We start from the raw sequence: 24,383 nt of genomic DNA on the forward strand, positions 1-24,383 counted from the left end.
TATATAGTTTTACATATATGTGTGTGTGCGTGGGAGAGTGTTTTGGTTAAGGAGCGATAGATACCTACCAAATATTAATATTGTACATGTACGAGTATACGAGGGGGCGGGTGGGTGCTATCACTTTTAATCCTTGGAGAAATTTTACTTTAACGAACCTTCATAATTAACGAATACATCATCATCATCATAATCAATAATCATAATTTGATAATAATCGCAATAAAATAATTAAATCAATAGATTCGATACATATACATACATACATATATACCTATATAATATTTATATTTATAAAAAACGTAATAAATAAAATAATTTTATACACATCATTTATCATATTTATGGGGTCATCATTAGCGGAGCATTAAGGAGCGCAAAAAATACACTTTATAGGGAAACTGTTGGACTTAAGCCGCCGCTAAATGGTTCAATTACAGAAAGAGAGGAGAAAACAGAAACAAATACTTGCAAATAGGAAATAATACAGTTATTTAAAGGAAGCACGAATTTAGTTGATTTTTCCGACTGAATCTACATAATAATTATACATGCATACGTATCATTGTAAGGCCGTGCTCTCACAAGCGTTAATTAATCTTACAAAATAGTTATCTAATGCATCCGTATATACATAAAATCTATAACTGCTTGTATGTGTGTGTATGTGTAAATAAATGTATACAAATATTCGATGCAAACATATTACAGTTTTAAGCATTTGTGTCGCTTCGGCATTGAAAATACTAGGTATGCCTCCAAATGGACGCCTTAGCGCCGTGCGTTGCAGATATGCGATCATATTATTTAGTTATTCTAAAGGTTCATTTGGAGTTGGAAGCATTTGTTGGAGCGTTCACGTAATCAATATAAAGAGGCTTCGACGACGCTCAGAATGGCGCGACCGGCTTACTTTCGCAATGGATCCAAACTTTCCAACGTGAAGTCATCTACACTCATCATCTTGCTCTGAAAGTAATATAAATGAGTAATATAATGAGGTATATATGTATGTATTGCAAACGTTTTATGCTTCAATCAAAGCTCAGCAAACTATTTCAAACTAAGAGATAATAATCATAAAGCTAATACCATGTTCAGACCGAAATTTTGAAAGGATTAGATTACATTTAAGCCCTTCACTAATCAACCCGTTCTCACTGCCGTTGGAAAGATGAAAAAGAAATGGCTGTTTTTGCCATTTAAGAATTCACATAACTCAATATTTATCAAAAGAAAACATTGTCATATAGTATTTTGTAATAAAACCGTATTCTTTTAAATGTTTTCCATATAATGGTAATAATGGACAAATTTTTCATTTAGGAAGTCGATTTTCAGGTGAAATTAGATTTATTGATTTAAAAAAAATTTGTTTGTTTACATTTTTTACTTTATTTTGTAGTGTCTAAATCAGCTCTCAAAATGTAACAGATTTCCAAGGCTGACAAGTAGATGGCGCAAAATCATAGTCGCACAGAGAGATTTAGCGTGGATCAGTTTCTAATAACTTCTATGGGGTGACCCCCCTTTTGATGACGACCATGGCAAACGAAATAAGGACTGCGATTTAAGGGCATGCACCTGGAATTTCCGGTCTCTTAATTGGGAAGGTGCCGCTTCCCATCTGGTTGATGTCCTCGTTAGAGTGAAGGCTGACATCATGCGATGGGCGGGACCAGGACTGAGGCGAGTAGGTCCTTGTGGCATTTACTACAGTGGCCATACAAAGGAGCACAAATTTGGTGTAGGATTCGTGGTGGCAGAGAGACTCCGGAGTACTATCATTCACTCCGGTGAATGAACGTCTAGCCACAATCCGCATCAAAGCGAGGTTGTTTTAAATATCGCTGATTTGCGCCCACGCCTCGACGGAAGAACGATTTGACCAACGATGTCTTCTATGAGCGCTTGGAGCGCACCTATGAGAGCTGCCCCCACCGCGATATCAAAATCGAAAAGATGCGGTGGCTAACTGAAGGTGTCAAGACCGGATACTCTTGTACTCTTGTAGAATCCCCAAAGGTGATCTAGTGATCGAAGCCCAAAGCATACTAAAAATATGGAGGGAACAATTCTCCATTGAAAGTACGACGTCAGGAGAAGGCTAACCCAATTCCCCAATCGATGGCGATGGAACGGACGTTCCCGTTCGAGTAGCAATTACCCGTCTGAAGAACAACAAATTAGCGGGGGCCGATGAATTGCCGACCGAACACGGCGGCAAGGAACTGACAAGACGCGTGCATCAGCTACTTTGTAAAATATGGTCGGACGAAAGCATGTCCAACGATTGGAATTTAAGTGTGCTATGCCCAATCCATACAAAAGGAGACCCCACAATCTGCGCCAACTACCGTGGGATAAGCCTTGTCAACATCGCGTATAAGGTTCTATCGAGCGTATTGTGTGAAAGATTAAAGTCCACTTGGAAAAGACCCATAAAAGGAGAATCGACACAAACCACCTCGTCGTCGATTTCAAAGCTGCTTTCGACAGCACGAAAAGGTGCTGTCTTTATGCGGCTACGTCTGAATTTGGTATCCCCGCAAAGCTAATACGGCTGTGTAAACTGACGTTGAGCAACACCAAAAGATCCGTTAGAATCGGGAAAGACCTCTCCGAGCTGTTCGTTACCAAACGAGGTTTCAGGCAAGGCGGCTCCCTATCATGCGGCTTCTTCAATCTGCTGCTGGAGAAAATAATTCGAGCTGCAGAACTTAATCGACACGTACAATCTATTATAAGAGTGTACAGCTGCTGGCGTATGCCGATGATATTGATATCATCGGCCTCAGCACCCGCGCCGTTAGTTCTGCCATCTCCAGACTGGACAAGGAAGCAAAACAAATGGGTCTGACAGTGAACAGGGACAAGACGAAATATCTCCTGTCGTCGCGTCAAACAGTCGCCGAACTCACATCACTGTAGACAGTCATAACTTTGTAGTCGTAGATAATTTCGTATATCTTGGAACCAGCCTAAAAGCCACCAACAATATCTGCCAGAAAATCCAACGTAGGATTACTCTTGAAACAGGTGCTACTTCGGACTGAGTAGGCAATTGAGAAGCAAATCCTCTCTCGACGAACAACAACCAAACTCTATAATTCACTCATAATTCCCGTCCTGCTATATGGTGCAGAAGCTTGGACGCTGACAAAAACTTATGAGTTGACGTTGCGAGTTTTCGAGAGAAAGCTTCTTAGAAAGATTTACGGTCCTTTGCGCGGTGGAAAAGGGGAAACCTCCACTCCGTTGAAAGGACCAGGTGGAGAAAGACCTGGCTTCGCTTGAAATATCCAATTGGCGCCACGTAGCGAAAAGAAGAAACGACTAGCGCGCTGTTGTTAACTGGGCTATTATCGCGTAAGCGTTGTCTATGGTAGTAAAGAAGAAGAAGAAGAAGAATTAACCCAATAAATCTAACAATCACCTAATCAATTAATTGGTTCTGCCGCAAAGTCATCAAATTAAATTAAAAAATTGGCAAAACATTCAAAATAGTCCTTCTTTTTTGAAGAAAAAATACGGAATCTTCAAACTTAATAGGAAATCTTTACTATCATTCGAAAGAACTTTCTTTTATATATATTTTTTGAAGATTATCTCTTTCAAATGTAGGCCGCCGTTACTTCTCTTAAACCTTTTAAATTAGATTCTTTTTGTTAAAAAATTTAAAATATTTTCCACACACTCTTGCTTTCATAGCAAATGTCCCTCATAACTTCAAAACCTGCACTGTTTCAATATATAATTTACGAGGCCTTACTCAGGTCGAGGAGTTACTTAAGATTTTAGCATTAACAAATTTTCCGACTTTTTTTTGCTAAAAGTAAAAGTTTTGCCTCCAAAGTTCTCTAAAAATACAAGTAATTGGAAATTCCAAAAACCTTCTCGGCTTTACTTGGGGACAATTAATGAATGCATATTAAATTTTTGAACACGGTTCATCCAGCATCAAATTAGGAGGGAACCGCAAATATACTTTTCTCGGAAGCGCGTATAAATCGCCTCATCGATCTTAAGGAAGTACAAGGCACATTAGCATGTAAGAATATAAGAATCAAACCCTTAAAGCTCTGAATGACGCGTAAGATTCTATATAAAACAGTCAGCAATGTCATTGTTAAATGACCTTTAGCACACTGATAATAAACTTAAAACTCATGGAGTTTATGAGAGAATAAAATAAATAAATTAATTATAATGAAACAAATAGCGAAGTATAGTAAAGCAGCGGCTAACAGCAGCAGCATCATCATCATTAACGCTCACCTTGAAAATACTGGGTCCATTATTTATTTCGAATGGATCTGAGCCGAATAGATCTGTATTGCCGTTGGTCACGGTTATGTTATTATTGTTGTTTGTGCTTGTGATGTTGTTCGTGACCGATGTACTGCGTCTGGGTGCGGCCACTTTAGGCGGAGGAGCCACTATACGATCGAGATAGAGCGCGAAAAGAGAACAGAGAAAAATAATCATTAACGCAACAAACAAACAATTATTTCACAAACAAAACAAAACAAACCAAACAATTCGTTTAAAATAAACTGCAAAAGCATACTGACAGATAGGTACATATACATACATATGTATATTTACTTATGATATAAAGGTAAGAGCCGATGAATTGGCGAATGATTTTAATTGCAAATGAAATGCCAAAGCGCCGAATTTGTAGAGCAAATTGCTTACATATGTGCATATGTACGTATGTATGTATGTATGCAAGTAAGTAGGTATGTCACCAAGTAGCATTGGCTGAGCACTTACGTAACGGCGGCGTTAGGTCGCTTGTAAAATTGTTGTTGCTTAAACTATTGCTGTTGTTGCCGACACTGGCGCTGCTCAAACTCAAATTAATGCCGTTGTGGTTGTTATTCACTGATTTACTATCGTTGTTGTTGTTACTCTGATTGGTGAATAATTGTTGGCCATATGATTTGGCTGGCTCAAAGCCGAACAGATCGTTGCTAATGTTCTTGCCGCCACCGCTGCTGCTGCTGCTCCCGCCGTCGACGCACTCTTCGGCGCGCGGATCGAAGTCACTGTCTGAGTCGGAGTTGAGAAGCAGCTCCTCCATTTTTTGGCTATTCGATTTGTGTATGATTTGGCTTGGTAGATTGTTGCGTGGCGGCACGATTGGCACAAAGGACGACGACGATCCCGACGATGACTTCATCGAATGCAAGGAATTGGTGTCAATCAACAGTTTATCTTCAAGCACTACAACAGCACAACGAGAAAAAGTATTATATTTCTTAATTGGAATGACCTAAGGTCTTTTGACTTACTGTTCGCTTTGGTGGCGTTGCCATTGGTTAGTGCGTCATTTTCAGCAGCGGGCAGATCCAGTATATCTTTGATGCCCATTTTGAAAAGCACCGAATCCAGTTCGGATTTTGGCAGCTTCAACGATAACTCGCGCAGTCGACTTTTGTAAATGGCGATCGCTTTTTCCAGCTCGGCATTCTGCTGCTGCGCCTTGCCCAGATCTGTCTTCTCAACGCTGTTTATGTATTTTCTACGAGAGTTAATAAAAATATATGTAGTTATTACTAATACTCGTATTAAAGGGGTTGCGGCAGTGGGTTATTGAATTATTGATGACTAATCAAGTAGAATTGTAGAAAAAAGGCTAAGCAAAGTGGATCGACGGCTACCCTATCAAATCAGATGCAATTAGATATTTGAAGAGAACAGGGAATAGTTCTCCAATTTGTCAGACCGTATCTTTAGGACAACACATTGACATTTTGGGTTAAGTTGTGAATCATATCTATATATCAATATATTGGCAAGTCGCTTCGAGCCTATATCAAATACAGTGGTACCTCGACAAACGAGTGCCCCAACATACGAGTTTTTCGACATACGAGCCGACGAGCAAGTGATTTTTTGCTTTTAGTTACAAGCGACATTCGAGGTACGAATGGCCTGAAGCTGTAGCTGAAAGGATCTATGAAAAATTGGAACCCGGTGTTTCAGTTGAGGAGGAGATTGTATCTATGAGGAAATCCATGGGTCTAGAGGTGGAATAGAGAGACGTGAACGAGCTCATCGAGGAGCACACCCAGGAACTGACGACTGAGGAGATACAAGAGTTACAGTCATAGCAGCATACTGAGGTTATGCAAGAAATTGGTTTTGAGGAGTCAAAGGAGGAGGTTATTTCTACAAATGAGATAAAAGAGATATTAGGATATGTGGGAGAGAGTTTCACAGTTCGTGAAAAAAACTCCCAGAAAAAGTGGCAAAATGTCGTGCATCTGACCTTTTTAATTACCTTGTCGAACTCATTTCCGGAACATTCTGAGAGGGGGGAAGAAACAAACCTCCTTGGACATGTTTTTTTCTAAACGGCCTACAGGTGAAAGCGAGAAAAATTTAGCGAAAAAGGCAAAGACCTGTGAGCATGTCTAATTTATTTCTTTACATTCTCTTTTTTGTTTTTATGTAATAAATATTTAATATCTATAAATACGTTTTTATTATTCAAAACCACGTAACAAAAATAACTGGGGTGACATTTTGGAGGTTGGAACGGATTAATGGCAGTTCAATTGTTTTGTATGGGTAATTCGCTTCGAGATACGAGTAATTCAAGATACGAGGTTGCGGAGCGAATTAAACTCGTATGTCGAGGTACCACTGTATACTGAAAATATTAATACCGGTTTCAATCCTTTCACCCGAATAACTGAAAATATATCCAAAATGTTTCATTTAGTCTAGTAAAACGATTTAGATGTTTTCCCTCGCCTTTTTCTAGAAGTTGAATATTGATATTTGGAGCATGTTAAGAACTTTTACTTCATCATTGTATTGGGAGATATAGGGTGATTGGAAGACTAGCAACGGAACCTAGAATGGCGACAGGGCAGCATTTGAACTTAGCAAAGAATGAAACACGAAATTGAACGCGTAATGGTTGGGAATTGAGAGTTTACGAATATATTTGACAGTGACCAAGACTGCGGCACCACGTCATAAGCAATTAATTCTTTCAACTTACTTGTAAGCCAAGTCGAACGCCTGTCCGATGGTTAGCGTAATGTCCGACGCCAATTTATTAGATATGAATACGAAGCACTCATGTGTCTCCTCAGTGTTACTGCCACCGGTGCTGTTACTGCCGTTGGAGCTACTCACGCCGTTGCTGCTACCCGTGGAGGAGCCATTGATTCCCCCATCCAGTGGCTTTACTGTTTTGGCAATAAAACTAAAGAACTTCTTCACACCCTTCTCGTCGGCACAATACGAAATGTTGTGCAACGGGAATTGATGCAGAATCTTCTGTGTGCGCGGCTCTTGTACAGCGACACCATCCACGCTGATGGTGATTTCGACTTTTTTACACTTTTCCTGAGTACCCGTCTCGGCCTTCTTCATCTCCTGGGCGAACTGCAGCTTACGTATGGCATCTTTAACCACTTCAATGCCTTTGGCCTGCTCCACAGGTAAATTCCCAAAGAACTGAAAGTTGTTCAACGTTAGACAAGCATACACACAAACACTCTTATGGTACACTCACCTTGACTAGATAGACGACGTGGCCATTGACGAGTGCATCGGGCGTATGCAACCAATTGCGCTTGTCCTTTTTCGCATCCTCCGTAGCACCGTTTTTATCATTTTTATTGCTATCGTTGGATTGATTCTTTATGTTGTTGTTGTTGTTCTGTTTGTTCCAAAACATCAACTGCGACATGTTGCTGAGTGGTGCGCGACTGTTGTTGCTGAGGAGTTGATGTGTCGGCTCTGCAACGGTTTTGCGCTTGAGTGGACTGAATTTCTGCGCCGTTTTGAATGGAATTATATGACAAATGCACCAAGCGAAAAATCCAAAGAGTTAAATATCAACAGATTGCGGTTTACTGCTGTGAAACCTGTAAAGCGCAAAGAGAAAGAATAAAAAAAAATTAATTAATTTGATAATCGATAATCGATTGCAAGTAAAAACATCAAGATTGCAATAAAAATGCATGACAATTTGCATACAATGGCGACAAAATTCCAATTTGTATGCGAAAATTTAGAAATGACGATCACCTGCAGCGCTCCGCAACTCTAATTCAAGTCGTAGATATGCGCATGCGTGTGTGTCTGTACGCACCCATACATACATACGTATCTAGATACCATTTTTTAACATTCAGTGTCAACCGCTGCTGTGACTCTGTCAAGATCAGCGATCTGTGAGGTATTATACTTAAAGCAAAAGTGTCGCCGGCACAGTTAAGCCAGCTCCACCTGAATTGCCAATTATTTATTGCTAGATTGTAAGTAAATATTTGCTAGCCTTTGTTATGAGAAACGCTTCGAAGGAATTTGTTTTCTTCATGCTTTTCAAATTGGAAAATCCACTTGCTTACAAAACAACAACATGCGAGCATGAAACTTAGATACATACGTGTATGTGTGTGCATATACATACGTGCATATGTATGTGCATGTCATATTATTGCACAAAGTTTATGTACACGTTCCCATCCCCAAGTTGCTCACAATCAATACTCGCCATCGCACTAACCATCTACACGCGCATCAAAGTGATGGAGCGATCGTCGCAACACGGCACACTATTGCACTGCAAGCCAACTAATTAACGCCAGCAAGACGAATTGCTGAATCGTTGAAATCCTAAGCGCACTGCTTCGTGATTCTAATGGCGGCATCAATTCTCAAAACCGAATGTTATTATCTACATACATATATGTACATATATAAGTATACATATACATATATGTAAGCGCATAATTATCAACACCTCCTTATATATACATATGTATGTATGTACATATATACATATCATCGATACATAGTCCAATAATCCCAGACAGCGCACGGAAGGCCCCCTTCAGCCAGCTTATGTATGACGTGCGATCAGTTGTCATGATCGGCGTCGACGCTTTTGCGCGTTTCGCGTTCCCATTAGCGTTTTAAATTTTTTGTTTACCTATTTTTCAATTAATTTCTAAACTCAAAACTGGTATGAATATTAAGTAGGCACATATACTCGCTCATACACAATAGAAAATATTCATCAAAACAGAAATAATCGCACATTAAGAAGGCATTCACCATCGCACCGCTGTCAGTCGATTGAAACCTAAATAACTTGATCTGTTTTTTTAACTACGTCGCAGATTGGGTTTTTGAGTTGGTAATGAGACACATTTGTTTAGAAAAACGACATAAAAGTAATGGAGTAAAAACAAACGAGAAAATTTCGTACATACAAACGATCGCCAAAAAAGAAATGACACGAATATTAGTTGAAATAACAAGTTAATTTACTGAGAATATAAAAATGGTTATTAATTGATAGACTTATTTTTAATTTTTTTACTGCCGGTGCAGCTGTTCTCGGTGTTTGTAAATAATTAATAAATAATAAAATTCGACTATTAACGTCTTCTTCTTTGGCGCTGTATCTTCTATGCGAAATATATGTATGTTCTTACCCACGCGTTGGTTCGATTTTTAGGCGTTTAGCTATGTAACGAGTAATCCAAGTAGATGTACATTTTTCAAAAGCCTTTTTTCACAGATGGTGCGTCAGTCGTGTCAAGCTGTCTGTATCATTCGACATTTCATCATCTAAAGATTTTCACCTGAACAACGTTTACAAATCGTTCAAATTTGGGGAATGGTTTTCGCGCACTTCGCTCAACTTATGGTCAACGTAATCGGCATACTATTTGCAACACCAACTTAATTAAATTATTTGATAATATTCGACCGAATCGACCACATTCCTCGAAGTGAAAAAAATATAGCAGCTGTAGCTGTACTGCGAGTGTGCTTGAATATACTAGAGAGTCGATTCGGCGTCGTTCGCAGAAACTCGAACTGACGCTAAATATGAAACGACTTGTCACATTTTACGTCGAGATCTTAAATTGAAAGCATACAAAATACAGCTTGTGCAAAAACTGAAGCCGTTCGCTCTATGGTTCTTGTGAAAAGTTCCAAGAAGATCCAACGTTTTCGAGCCAGATTTTCTTCAGCGATGGATGGATTTTTGGCTCAATGGGTATGTAAACAAGCAAAATTGCCGCATTTGGGAGAAAAATCAACCTGAAGACATTCAAGAGCTGCCATTTCATCCAGAAAAACCAACGGTTTGGTGTAGTTTATGGGTCATTGGTCCATATTTCTTCAATAATAATGCCGGTGAGAACTTAACCGTCAATGGCGACCGTTATCACGCCATAATCGACTATTTGATGCCTGAAATGGAAGCTCGTGATCTCGGTGGCATTTGGTTTCAATCCCGCTTTGATTCAGGTATTGGAGCAAAATATCACTGGTATCATTCGCCAGTTACCAGTCAGAATGTTACAGCGAGTCACCGAAAATTGGACTCAACAGATGGACCATTTAAGATGTATCCGCGGCCAACATTTGAAAGAGAAAATCTTCAAGAAATAAATGCCAAAGAATGTATTTTCGCTTGATCATAATCATTCCATAAACATAATGTTTTTTAGGAAGCCTTGAAATGGATCAACCTTTGTAAGGAAAATGAATTAACAATCTCCGTATGAATTTTTAGATCAGATCAATAAAATATATAGCTACCGTTCAAACTGACCGTTCGAAATAAAATTCTTATATGGAAACCTTTAAATGTAAGCTTTTGTTACGAAAACATTTTTCCTTTATAATTGTTTGAAAACAAAAATGTATTTTTTTGTCAATATCACAAATTTTAAGAAACAATTTTCCAACTGATTAACACGTTTTACTTTAATATGTATACATATTTGCATTATTCTTGTTACTTTGAATCACGCTTCAGTAATTATCGCTAATAACGGCTCATAAATAAATATTTTCAACTGATTTTCTTATCTAAAACAGCTGAAATATTTGTACACAATAAATTCATGCGCGGCATAGCCAAGCATGTGGATATGTAAATGGATTACTATTATGTACATATACATATGTATATGTATATATGTACAAATGTTATTTATTAGCTACAATATTTTTATTGGAATCCGGGCGAACACTCCCCCGCTCCAGTAAAGCGATATGGTCCGTTCTGCGAGTACTACTTCCGGTGCAGTCATCAGATAGCTTGTGCTGGGGCCTTATGGTAAGCGAACGATTTTTCCTATATACACAAAGTTTTGCTTAGATAAACATATGGCCTATCTGTATAGTTAGTATAAATCATGAAGTGCATATGAACTTAAATATTTTACTAGGTTTTCAAATGTCAGCACACAGTCGTTATCTGCTACTTGCGGCACTTACAAATTCTAAATTGGAGCTGCTTGCTAAAAAGCACGTTCGTCTTGATTAGATTAAATTTCTGCTCGAGTACAAAGCAAACGCACGGACTGCCTATTAAGAAGGCATGCTTCCAGCCAGCGCATTTGAAGGAAGAGGCAACAATCATTTTACACATGTACATATGTATGTACATATGTAAAAATGCACATGAGTACAAACAGCCATAGCAGTGAAAAGTGCAGAAGTAGATACATACATATGTGTGTACATAAGATAATTTTTGAGAATCCAAAATCCATATAAGTAAACGCTTTTTTTGACACTATTCCGATTTGCTCAGTGAGGAAAAAAGGTGACTCAGGGTCAAGGACAATTGCATTGTTTTATACTATTGCCACATGTTGCTACAGAGTATAATAGTTTGGTTTACCTAAAGGTTGTATGTATCACCTAAAATTATTCGTTATTGATATAGGGTTATATACTTATATATCTTTATAGTATGTATATAAAATATCAGGAAGATGAGACGTCTTGAAATCTGGGGGCTATCTGTCTGTCCAATTGTCCTTGCAAGCTGTAACTTGAGTAAACATTAAGATATCTTGATGAAACTTGGTACACATGTTCCTTGGAATTCGCAAATGGGCATAATCGGACCACTGCGATGCCCACAAAACGCCATTAAGAAAAACCTATAAAGTGCCACAACTAAGCGCTAAATTAAGATATGCAAGTAGAATTGTAATTTGGCACGAGGGATCGCGTGGCAAGATGCACCTTAGGCCTAAAAATTTTGAAAAGTGGAATTGATATAACGAACATATCTCCTAGTGTGAAAATGGGCGAAATCAGTCAACAACCACGTTTACTTCCCATATAGCATAATTTTAACTACCCTCTGATTCTTTCCAGTATACAAATCAGGAAGCAATTAAAACTTTTCACGAATAATGTCTTTAGAGCATGCCCCCCTATGACCAAGAATTTTCCAAATCCAATTAAAACTTGTAAAGCCCCTAGGTTTCGAATATGTGGACTCCAGTATATATAGTTGAAGATATCGGTCAATGTCTGGGATATACAGTTGAAATTCAGAGATAATCGTTTTCTATAGTATCTCTGTTTACCAAAAATTGGGTTGAATCGGATCAATACTTCCCTGAGCTCCCTTATACCTAACATAAAGATTTTCGAACTTACGGGTGATTTTATACCGCTATATCGGCCAATACTTTAGTTATGAAAATGAAGGAGCGTGTTTTGCTCATAACAGTGTAACTCGAATATATGATTATATAATAAGGTGCGTGAGGTACCTTAATGAAATTTTTTAGTATGTGGCAAAATACGGGTTAATAGATAAAATCGATGCTACTTCAACTTCTATAAACCACATATAATATTTAACTAAACTAAACTAACTAAAAACCCTTATGTCGAATAAGTCGGTCAGTGTATGAATTATACACAGTATAATTATGTATAAATAAAATTGCCTGGATTTCGATTCTCTGGTTGATATTTTATACCGTAAGATATTTTCCTGGATTTGATTCTTGCAAATTTCAAGAGAATAAAATGTTCGGTTGCACTCGAACTTCTTTTCCTTACTTGTTTAGAGTTAAGTTTATTTTTCATAATCGCCATCGAATTAATCTTATTATGACTTGCAAACATTTTGTTGATATCATATTCACCTACAAAAATACAATTATACATAATTCTAATTAAGGACTTGAAATAATTTAAATATTTGTCGTTTGTTTTTACCATTTGTTTGAAAACAAATTTTATTATCAAATTTCATATAAACTTTATAAACAACAGTATTTACTTACAAAATTCAAAGGAAAATCACTTTCTTATCATTGGAACAACAAAAGCTAACGATAAGGAATATGCGAAGCGGAATATTAACATTCATATAAATACTTATGTATATGTGTATGAATTTATGAGTGTACATTCATTTGACTTTAGTCATGGGCGTAGCTCTCTCAAAACATGTTAACAAAACCAAAACGATGCTAGTGGAACTTTTACTTTTATTTGCGTGTCTGAAGTTGGAAATTGAAATTTTTTGTTTACCCTTCAATGAATTGTTGTAACGTTCCTAAACTTCTCTCTCTTGCATCGCGGAAAAGAATTCTAATAAAATAATTAACATTTTAGAATAAGACGCAGTTGTATTACTCTGAGGACTTTCCTAAAAACTGCGCGACAAATTAACGTTTCTTTTATCAGAAGATTACAATACCGTGAGTAATATTGTGCAATTTCTCATTGTTTTGGGTTTGTTTATTAGACATAATAAGGCATATTTACATTTGAAATCTTCAATGGATTATTGTGAACAACTTTGCCGAAGAAGCGATGGATCTAAAACCAGTTTTGAGCCAGAGATTTTTCAAGCCAAATTTTGTTCAATAATGAGGTTCATTTCTGGCTGAATGGGTATTTAAAGAAGAAAAATTGCCGCATTTGGGACGAAGAGCAACATGAAGAGATTCATATTTCGTATTCGGACCATATTTTTTCAAAATGGTTAAGATGAGAACGTAACCGTCAATGGCGACCATGACAACCGACTATTTGATACCTGCAACTAAAGCATGTGATCTAGGCGACATTTGGCTTAAACAAGACGGCGCGAATTCCCACTCATCGTATCAATTAATGGTTTTAGTGTTAAGCGAACAATCGTAATTCGATCCAGACCTTGGAGAAAACCATCACGCCTTGCATTCGCCAGTTATCAGTCGAAATGCTCGAACGATTCATCGAAAATTGCACTCAACGAATGGATCCTCTGAGACGTATCCGCGGCATACATTTGGAAGAGATAATCCCAAAAAGTAAATGCCAAAGAATGTTCTTTCGATTTGAAGTTGCAGAGTTTTTCTTTTAAAGAATAAGGAGCCTCAAAATGGATCACCCTTTGTAAATAGCATTGTTGTGTATATTTGGCGAATCTCTTATGTTTTTCGTAAAGGTCTTATTATATAATAAGTAGGAGTTTATTTATTTAACACGTAAGTTATATATGGGTTCGTTAGTTACACTCCCATCTAAGCAAATACCAGAAGTACAAAACCAGAGTTGATATGGACAATATGATGTCAATAATGAAGAGAAAAAGCTATTATCAAACCATAAAGATAAATGTGGTAAGTGTGAGCGGCAAAACTGGTTAAAATTATATAAACACTAATTCATCTTGCGAGACACTCTGTAGAGGCTCAGTATAAAATATTTGTACAAAGGAGTTACTTTAGAGTAAATAAGTGGGTAAATAGTAGCTTATAGATGGTTTTTGCATTATTGTACTATCAACATATACATATATGTATTTAACTGCACAAAGCTTAAAATATATTTATAACATGAAATGATAATATAACCTAACTCTCTACATCATGTATAACTTTCTTACTAATAATATCAATTATTAGCTTAAAACACATTCCACCGAAATTAGTGGCGTCGGCATTTCTATGCAAATCTATATAAGTTTTCGCGATTTATTGAACTTTGCTCTCACACAAAAGTGTCATTTGCCGTTAATCAAATGCGAGGGGTTCCATTTCCATGGGTCATTAACACTCAAAATTTATTGAAGCGTCTCTTATCAGCACTGACAGAATTGGCGGAGCGTGAGTCACGAATACTTTCGTATATACATATATGGCACTGATGTATGTACATACATATATTGCCGTTAGCATGGACAATCAATAGTTATTAATAAGTATATACTTATGTATGTATTTATTTATAATGATAGATGACCATTCGGTGAGTGATGGGGTTATGAATTGGTAGAATCAAAATTTGAGAAAAAGTAAAACAAACGTCAATGCCATAAGGTCAGAGCCCCTGTGTTGTCGTCTTATTGGCGTCCTTCGATTTTCGAGTAGCTTCCTTTGCAAGAAAGAGGTCAACAAGACCACTAAAAATTTGTGGCGTTCGGTCAAACAGCTGTCAAATTAGCAGTGCACTGAACCGCGAAACTCAAGTGCCATAGAGTCACAGTTATTTGAGTGCATTAAAGTACACCCAAACATACACACACATACCTACATATGCATATTTGAAGGCTGTCACTTTAATTAGTTTCACTTTCAACCGATGGAAGTGTAGACAAAACGCAATAAACATTAAAAACAAAGCCAACCATTATCATTGACCACCGAACTCAATGCATATGCGCAATAAAAGGTAATTTGAAAGTGTAGGAAATCGAAAGCACAGTTCAGCCAAAAGCCGCGTGAATGCTTTGATGGAAAAGAATAGTTGCGAAACACATGCATGCATATGTACATGTTTGTATGGATGTAAAGCAGCAGCGAGCCAACAACAAATACTGAACCAGCGGTGAATTGAGGAAAAGAAATGAAAATATTGAGTCATAGCGCGAATTATTTCGGATATGTTATCGAAACAAATATGTATAACAACAACTAGAAGTGGTATTGGTTATGTATGTGTGTATGTATGTATGTTAATATTCACCACTTTTGGACATTAGAAAGAAATCAAAAGTGGGCACGCGCTATGGACATGTGCTTAAATGTATGAGCACTACACTTTCGAACGTGAACGCATGCGCAAATGCAAAATAGCAGTGCCATATTCAAATCTCCATACATAAGCAACACGTATGTATACATATACGTATGTATGTATGTATGTATGTAGGATAAATAAATAATTCAGCGTAAAAGCGAACACATCAATTTCGCTCATTGGATGTTTCCAATTATGAATTTAGCAATTCTATAAGTCAATGCGTTTATCTACTCAGTAATACTCAGTAGTCACATCGTCCCAAAGCGATTATAATACACATATGTACGTACATACATTCCTCTCTGCAGAGAAGGATGAAGGAGCAGACGTTTGGCGAGCGATAATGATGTGCAATCGCGTATCGCTTGCGGAAGTCATTGTTCGTTACTGCCTCTAGATGGCTGCTGGTTGCTTCGGCTTTGATTGTTGCCGTAAGCGTTTTGGCTCTTGTCCGAGTTGGCTATAAGTGCTGCTTCGATAGCTTCTTTATTATTCAAACAGTGTTTGCCATACATATGTACAAACTATATATTAGATTGAAGTAGAAATATATGGTCGACGGCGGCTCCAATAATAAACAAGGGAAAGCTAAGCTATTGCGCAAAGTTGTCTGTTTGGTTTGACTTCCTACTAATTCTTACACGAAATTTACATAATATATAAGTAGTACCAATATTAGCACATTGTTTATAGACGTAGCGAACTGTAATGAAAGAAATCTTTTAATGAACTATGTGGTAAGGGCGGATCATAACAGTTTTACGTGGACATATGTACATACATACATACATATGTATGATTCATAAATTCAAAATCATCTTGCTTGCTGTATAAAGCAATGTCGCTGATTTATCTGATAGTAAGCACTAATTGGACTATTTTTTTCTTGTTTCAGGAAGTTTATTTTTTTCGAAATTATATACACAAGAAAAAATGTTAGCTTCGGCTGCACCGCAGCTATAATACACTTCGCAAACACAGAAGATTCCATCCAAGAACTTAATTTTGATCGGCCAGTTTGTATAGTAGCTATATGCTATAGTTTTCCGAGAGAAAATGATGTTTTCAAAAATTCAGATCGATATATCAGAAACTAAAGGACTAGTTCGCGTTTATATAGACAGATGGATGGCCAACGATTATATGGCTAAATAGACTGAACTCGTCATGCTGATAATATATATTTTTATTTTATAGGATGTCCGACTATTCTTTCCGAGATACATTTCGTGGCTAATTTAATATACCCTGTCATATTTAGACAGATATAATTTTTATAAAATTCGGAGACATTTGCATCCCAAAACTATTCTTTTCATACCTACCAATAAAAAACTAATGTTTTCGAAAAACTATTGGGTAATATTTTATAATCCAAATACGGCCATCGTTCCAATAATTCCCTGTTTAGACGGATTGAATTTTATATTCGTCTTGCATTCATCTTGCCGATTAATAACTCATTTAATGCTTAGGGTTTGTGGTGTGAATTGGTTTGTATTTGGTATTCACGTACCAAACCAAGTGATTTATTTCTTTTTCTGTAAGTTGTCGTATATTACAAAAAAGAAGCTTCATCAACCAAATTAGTAGCGGTATGCCATTAAAATTCTTGATTTGTTTTATTACGTTTTGCCTTTTATTTTATCCCAATGTACTGTCGACCGTAACAAATTGTTGATATCCTGAACTCCTAAAAGAAACATCGGAAACGATATAGAATATATATCTAAGTATCGATATGAAATGTTGGACTCCTCCTTTCCTCCACAACACAATCTCCTCATTTGTCTTAAACGCCACCAAGAAAACTTTGCTGCCAGACAAACTGAACGAAATTTTTTTACGAAATTTGGTACAGATTATTTTTAAGACACCGCTACAATAACTGAAGAAAATTTTCAAGACGAATATTTGATCAGATATCTTCACGATCTTCTTGAGATCGCATCACTAATGGTTATAGCTTCCATACAAACTGAACGATCAAAATCAAGTTCGTGTAAGGCAAGCTTTTTTATTGGTGAAGGGTGTTATGGTTTAAAAATCAGCTATAGATTAGTGCATTAACGGAAGGCTTTTACTTCTTCAAGACTTCCTGCCATGCATTGGGCATAATATAAATTCTCACGGAAAACCTAAAACGGGTTACGATTGAATCAATCTAAACTCTATTGTTCTCCTAGCATTAATGTTTAAGGAAATTGAACAAAGAAGCTTACTGGAAACAAAATATTACCAACAAAGTCTTCACTATTATGTGGACGGGAATCTTGGATTTTTATAGCTTAACAAAACGGCAACATTAAAGCATGGCTCCAGCTGAAGTCAATACCCCATTGGAAAGCCAAATTATTATTCTAACAGTAACTGAATTCCGTTCGCACTGTGCGTGCATATAAATTGAGGAAATTCAAATAAGAGATGAGGTAGTAAATGAAATGACCGACTCGAAGTGACCACTAATGTATATGAAGAGGCTATAAAACCACTAAACTTGTTCTAGAAAAATACATTGCATACATTTCTATATACTTGTCTATGCATGCTTATGAATGTACTTGCATATATACTACATACTTAATACATACGTATATAGATTTTTTCTGTATGAACGAGCAAGTAGGCATTTCCAATATTTTTAATGAATCGTCACTTAGACCTGTCCACCAGCGATGGCGAGTCAGAGCGGAAGCTGGCCACTCAATTAGCGGTAACAGGATTTTCAGGTTAAAATTCACCACGCTCGCCGCCTTCCAACTTCTCTAACCTTCCAGCAGCAAAGCCGTTACGACAACGACAAAATATGTTGGCTGCTGTAATAATAGGGGAGTGAGCGAGCAGCTGTTTTTATTTTCCATACTTTTATTTTTACTTTTTTAAACGCTTCGGCATTTTCTTCGCTGGTTAGTCATTTTATATTTCTCTATGGGTCGGTCGGTCGGTCTGTATTTGTTATAGATTTGTTTTTGTGACTTTCTTCGTATATTTTCAAGCCATACATACTTTTCAATGGTTGCCTGTTTATAGGTTTTGTAGTTGTAGTTGCTGTGCATGCACATATATATACATACATACATATCGATGAGGAGTTTAGGAAAAAAAATGTCTGGCATTTGCTCGTCGATCGGCTGAGAGCAGGTAACCATTTCCTTCAGTTAGGCAGCCAATTTTATGTGGAAGCCTGAGACGCTCGTAGAACACGCCTATACATATGTACATATTGTTGTATGTGTGTAGTGCAAGCATAATTTTGTATGCATGTAGAGGTCTATGCGTGTCGCAGTCGTAGATTTAGCAACAGGTGGTCATTTGCAAAAACAAAAATAGCAACAGATGGAATTTGGCTTTTATGGCAGTTGCGATGAACGAAGCTGAGTTTCACGGTCTTGTTGAGCGCATATAATAGCAACAAATGTACGTATGCATGTATGTATGTATTTATGTATGTATGTGCACAGTAATGGACACACATGCACTCACCACACTGCAAATAGCAATCTGTTCTGATGTTTTAGGCAACAAAATGTGCATTCGGCTTCACACAAAACATATTTCTTTGTACATATGTATGTATACATATGTATGTTTGTTAGTACGCACGCAGCTTTTCTATTGTTACACAATTTTCACAGCCATTTACGACAAGTTGGCCTTTTCTTTTTCACAATGTGGTTGGTTACATACATACATACATATTTTCCACAGAGTAGACACCAGTAAAATGAATATTGGCTTTAAAAACTAAACTAAAAAGTCAGTTTTTGGTTAAAAGATGAGTTTGAAATCACCTTCTCTATGCACTTGAGGCAGACACCACCCTCGTCGCAGCAAAAACAATTCTCACCGTAGTGATCTTGCAGACATTTGATTCACGCAACAACAATAACAGAAAAATACACAATATAAAAACAGTAAAACACAATGCTCAATGCATTAAGCATAGCGCGAATTACAGGTTCAAGCCGACGATGGAGTGCACGAACACGTCTTACTCACCACACGTATGGTCGCGAACTAAAACTCAACTAAACCTACAAATAATAAACGACATAAGCGAACGACCGATGACATACGACAGTGACTGTATTCCAAGCTGAGCTCCAACTGATGACTGGCATCTAGCGCTGCTCATATAATCCACCATCGACAGCGGAGAGAGCTCTTTTCCACATGCTGTCATAAACGTACATAAATATATAGAAGCCACCATGAATGCATAGCCCGAAAGCAAAGTCGACAAAAAGTAATAAATGAACAAAATAATAAATAACAAAAGGTAAAGAAAATTAACTACTCTCAGCCGATCGAACAGACGCAGCTCAGCAGCTCAGCAGCTCACCAACGAGCCAGCAAACCAACCAACCGACCGACCGACTCATCTAACTAGTACTTGTACGTACAAAAACAACAATAATGCTAGCAATACAGTAACAACAAATAACTGGACAGCAATAGCGGCGGACCATGAGCGTATACCTCCGCTAGCATCGGCAGCTATAACTATTGTAGTAATCATTCGGTTTGCTCACTTGTTAAATTACAGCGTTACCGGACTTAATTGCCATACACATTTGCCCAAAGAAAATTGAACTTCGGTTCCACTAAAAATACAAAAATGGAGGAAATGTGGTGCATAAGACCACCACAGAGCCCCCATATCGATAGAGAGTGGAAACTCATGAAAATATTTCCGTGTATACAACTATAACGATCTCAGAAAAATTATAAAATTTAAGGATTTAATGGATTGTTTTTGGAAGACAACAATTTTTTTATTAACTCCGTCCATCAACCACGATATAAAAATGACGGAGTCAAGGCCCGGGGATGTTTTAAAATCTGTAAGTGATCTATGAAGAAGATTTGCGCTGTGGAAATAAAGCTCACTGCTTCTATATTGGTTATAGTGAATAGTTAAAAATCAAATACCGAACATAGTTAAAATCATATAATGAAACAAAAGTCAGCTCTTATCTGACGACCATTATACAGATTTTAATTTTTTGTTAAAGGGCGTTCGTAGGAATTTTTGCAGATGGGCATTTATAGGCAAGAAAACTGATATGTACTTAGAACTGAAGCTAGAACAACTTGTGAGGGTCTACGTTTTTTCAAAAAATTAGTGTTTTCAACGATTTTGTGAAGTCTTTACTTCGAGGATCCGTCGACAGAGAATTGGTCAGTAACCATCATCTAATGAGCAAACATTGAACTTCATTTCAATTTCTTTTACATATACAAAATAGCCTCGGATACGAGCGGGTCATGGCTTGAAAGCGGATTTACTGATTGCTACAGTTAAATGATCTTCTTAATTCTGATCTAAATAAAAATTTCGTTTACCAACATCATTTCATCGGGAAGAGCAAAGCGTCCTTTTTGTCGGTATACCGTGTAATCTCTTGTAATAAACTATGCATGCAGAAGAACTAAGCAGGAAAAAACGAAACTAAAATACCCTATGAAACAAAGAAGTTTCAATACAAGAACTTGTTGCTGATAGTTCAGTTTGTATGGCAGCTACATATATGTTATATTGGTCCGATGAGCAGCTTCTTGGGAAGAAAAGGACATGTGCGAAATTTCCGATCGAGATCTCAAAAAGTATTTCGCGGATATATAGACAGACGGACGTGACTAAATCAATTCAGCACATCGTTATAATATAGTGTCTTCGACGGTTCCATCTGTTGACGGAACAGTTCTTAATTGAAATTAGGAATGTGAACCGCTCAAATATATAATGCTATAGTAAAACACTCACACAAATCTCTTACTTTAAACATTTCAAAAACTAATAGTAATGCTGGAATATTCTTGACTGCTCACATCTGGCAACTTCTGACTTATTTTTGCAATCGCTGTGATTTTCTCTTCACTTAAATCACTTAAATCGCAAATTAAAATTATTTAAAAACAAAAAAACAATTATTTCAGAAAATGGAAGTCTTTCACAAAGCGTTGCCCAATGAAAGCCTTTCTTTGAACGTACAGGTGAGCACATACATAAGTACATACATATAGGGATATGTAAATATGTATGTGTATACAGCCACTAATCGCGCTTTCATAAATGAGATTTTCGTGCAGCACAGGCTTACAATCGCAAATTAAATATCAAATATCCATTACTGTTAGACCTACTGTTACTGTTCAATTCGTAACCTTTTAAGTGGTATTCGTGTTGTTGTTGGGTTTATTTGCAATAACACAAATATGCCTTGTTTTATTAGGTGTTCAACCGCAAATATAGCACGTAAACACACGCACATCCATACAAACACACACGAGCGCTATGTAAATATGTACTACGTACGAGCCCAATACGTTTCTTCGGATGCTTTGACAGCGCTTTATTGCTCTTGCTGCGAGCGGAGCGAAATGGGTGAACGCGGCGCTGACGGTTTTTTGCATTGTTTCGACAATATCTTACAGACCTTGTTGCTTTTGCTATTGCTGTTATATTTATGGGGTTTTTCAAAAACTTCCAGCGAATTTTACTTCTTTTCGCCCATGTTTGTGTGTGTGTTATATTTTGTTTATTAAACTCGGCAGTACGAGCTGTTTTTAGCCACGGCTGACGCAGTTTTATCGCAAATTGGCTCAAAACCTGTTTTTGGAAACAAAAACGCAAATTTCGTTCTAAGTTTCCACTTTTCAATTTTTTGCTCCTAATTTCGCAGCTTAGAGGAAAACTGTTGTGAATTGAAACGAATCAAATCGCTTTTTAATTTCACCAATTAATGGCGTAGCATACACACCTTTTCGCTGGCCACAATTATGCCCGTATGAGTTTTCCAAAGCTTTGCACGAAGCTACAGGCTTTTCACTATCAATTAACTTTCCCAGTTGTTGGGTTTCGACCGATTTTGTGCGACACGATAGTCGGTTTTTTATAACGAATTTCTGCGTCGCGTTTTTTGTATTAAGTAATTACGTTTTTTAATTCACAAGCGCTACGAAGACTAACTAGCCTACAAGCGAGTTTCCGAGTTTTTAATAGACGATAGACGACTCTGTACAGAGTAAACGGAGGTCAGCACAGATAACGATGGCGTCGATGAGTGACGTTAAACGCGCACGAAGGATGCCACAGCCCTTTAACAGTAAATAGCGACCGCAATGACAACGTGTGAGCAAAAGCGCAACCAGACTCGGAGCACTTTGATCAAATACTGAATTGCGGACTGAGTGTTGGCCCGGCAGATGGGATCGTTTGGTATGGCTTTATGAAAATAAGCGAAGCAGCAGCAGGCGAAAACGAGCGAAGGTGACGAATGCACGAACCGACGGCCAGACAAGATGTTCACCGATTGAGCTTTAATGCGGGCAAGCAGCACCAGGTTGAGCCGAACTCACCACAGCTTGTGCTTGATAGAGCGTTTTACTTAGCTAAAGTAGCAGTAACAAACGCAACGCTTAACTTACCACAAACGTAGGTGCTGGGGAGCAGCTTGGCTATTTGTTGATAATTTAGCGATGATGTTGTTTTTCCGCAGTGTTTTTCGTCGTTTTATTTGGTTTCGACGATAAGAGAACTCTGTTAACTCGAGTGTTCATGGAGTTTGAGACATGCCTTAGGCACTTGATATGAATGCAAGGCTGTAATAACAACTGAGCAGGCGTTTGCTGGGCAGTCAGCGATCCGCTCAGCTCCCCAGCTCAGCTGATCTCACTTCGATTGCATTATACATATGTAGGTATGTGTATGTGTGTACGTCTTCGTGGTGTATACCATAGTTCGCCTGGACGAGCATTAGACGCATAGCTCTGCAGTCACTTGGATCTTGTTATTTTTAAAATACACACATTAGAGCGGTTGTGAGAAAAGAGAAAGGGGCGGCCAACAACAAAGCTCAGCGGCGGAGCGAAGGTGTACATAAGCTGAGGAGAAAGAAAAAATAATAAAAATATAGAAACAATTTGCTAACTACGTAAATGCAGAGCTACAAGCGAACAAACACACATTTTTTCTTACATACACACACATATGTACATACGTTAGTGGATATGGGAGCGTGTACTTTATGGTTGGAAATACTATATATCAAAGGCACATATGCTCATATTTTGTCAAGTATCGTCAACAACAAACAAGCCACACTTATGTATGTACATATGTAGACGTACATGAAACGCTAGAACGCCTTCATGACGCCCCCAAAAAAGTGCTCACCGACATTCGTGCAAGGCACAATGCTGATAAGCGGCTCCAATTATTGGCAACCAGCAACAACCAAAACAATTACAATTATATCGCTCCAGCTGATTGGAGAGCTGATGTTTCAGAACTGTACACCCTTAAGAAATGACGCAGTTCCCAGCTGTCAAATGGACTTAATGGTGGCCAGGCGGAAAATATTTTGTTTTTTGCTTAAGTTTTCATTCGATATTTGTGTAAAATGCCCCGGGTTTATTAAAATCTATTTAAAAACAGGATGAATTTACTACTAAGAAGTAATCTTGTGTAGTGGAAAGACACAACTATTTTCTATATGTATGTATATAGTGGTGGACAAAAGCTTGCATATGAGTACACCCCCTGTTTTCAT

At 37.6% G+C, this 24,383-nt stretch overlaps 1 protein-coding gene across 4 annotated transcripts; it reads right to left on the bottom strand.

The window, feature by feature from the left end:
* Positions 1-313: 313 nt before the first annotated feature.
* Positions 314-23,395, bottom strand: LOC108977111 (PTB domain-containing adapter protein ced-6). Of its 4 annotated transcripts, none has more exons than XM_018946644.1 (7): positions 23,260-23,395; positions 7,541-7,895; positions 7,022-7,482; positions 5,301-5,530; positions 4,780-5,232; positions 4,279-4,439; positions 314-969 (listed from the first exon to the last, which is right to left on the bottom strand). In XM_018946644.1, exons 2-7 carry the CDS (start codon positions 7,715-7,717, stop codon positions 910-912), a joined length of 1,542 nt encoding a protein of 513 aa, XP_018802189.1. In that variant the 5' UTR covers positions 7,718-7,895; positions 23,260-23,395; the 3' UTR covers positions 314-909. The 4 variants fall into 4 exon arrangements, with proteins under 4 accessions (XP_018802189.1, XP_018802185.1, XP_018802188.1 ...); XM_018946640.1 differs by lacking the exon at positions 23,260-23,395 and adding an exon at positions 22,593-23,139; XM_018946643.1 differs by lacking the exon at positions 23,260-23,395 and adding an exon at positions 19,828-19,921.
* Positions 23,396-24,383: the final 988 nt, after the last annotated feature.

The sequence above is a fragment of the Bactrocera latifrons genome, unplaced genomic scaffold (genome assembly GCF_001853355.1).
Source record: "Bactrocera latifrons isolate USDA-ARS-PBARC rearing strain unplaced genomic scaffold, ASM185335v1 scaffold_84, whole genome shotgun sequence".
NCBI classification, from domain to species: Eukaryota; Metazoa; Arthropoda; class Insecta; order Diptera; family Tephritidae; genus Bactrocera; species Bactrocera latifrons.

What these genes read in the sequence shown, in the direction of transcription:
- LOC108977111 (XM_018946644.1), bottom strand. Translation starts at nt 7,717, where the DNA reads ATGTCGCAGTTGATGTTTTGGAACAAACAGAACAACAACAACAACATA. An exon ending in CGACCTAACGCCGCCGTTAC is followed by an intron (nt 4,440 to 4,779) that starts GTAAGTGCTCAG and finishes TCGATCGTATAG; the next exon opens with TGGCTCCTCCGCCTAAAGTG. An exon ending in ATGGACCCAGTATTTTCAAG is followed by an intron (nt 970 to 4,278) that starts GTGAGCGTTAAT and finishes TATTACTTTCAG; the next exon opens with AGCAAGATGATGAGTGTAGA.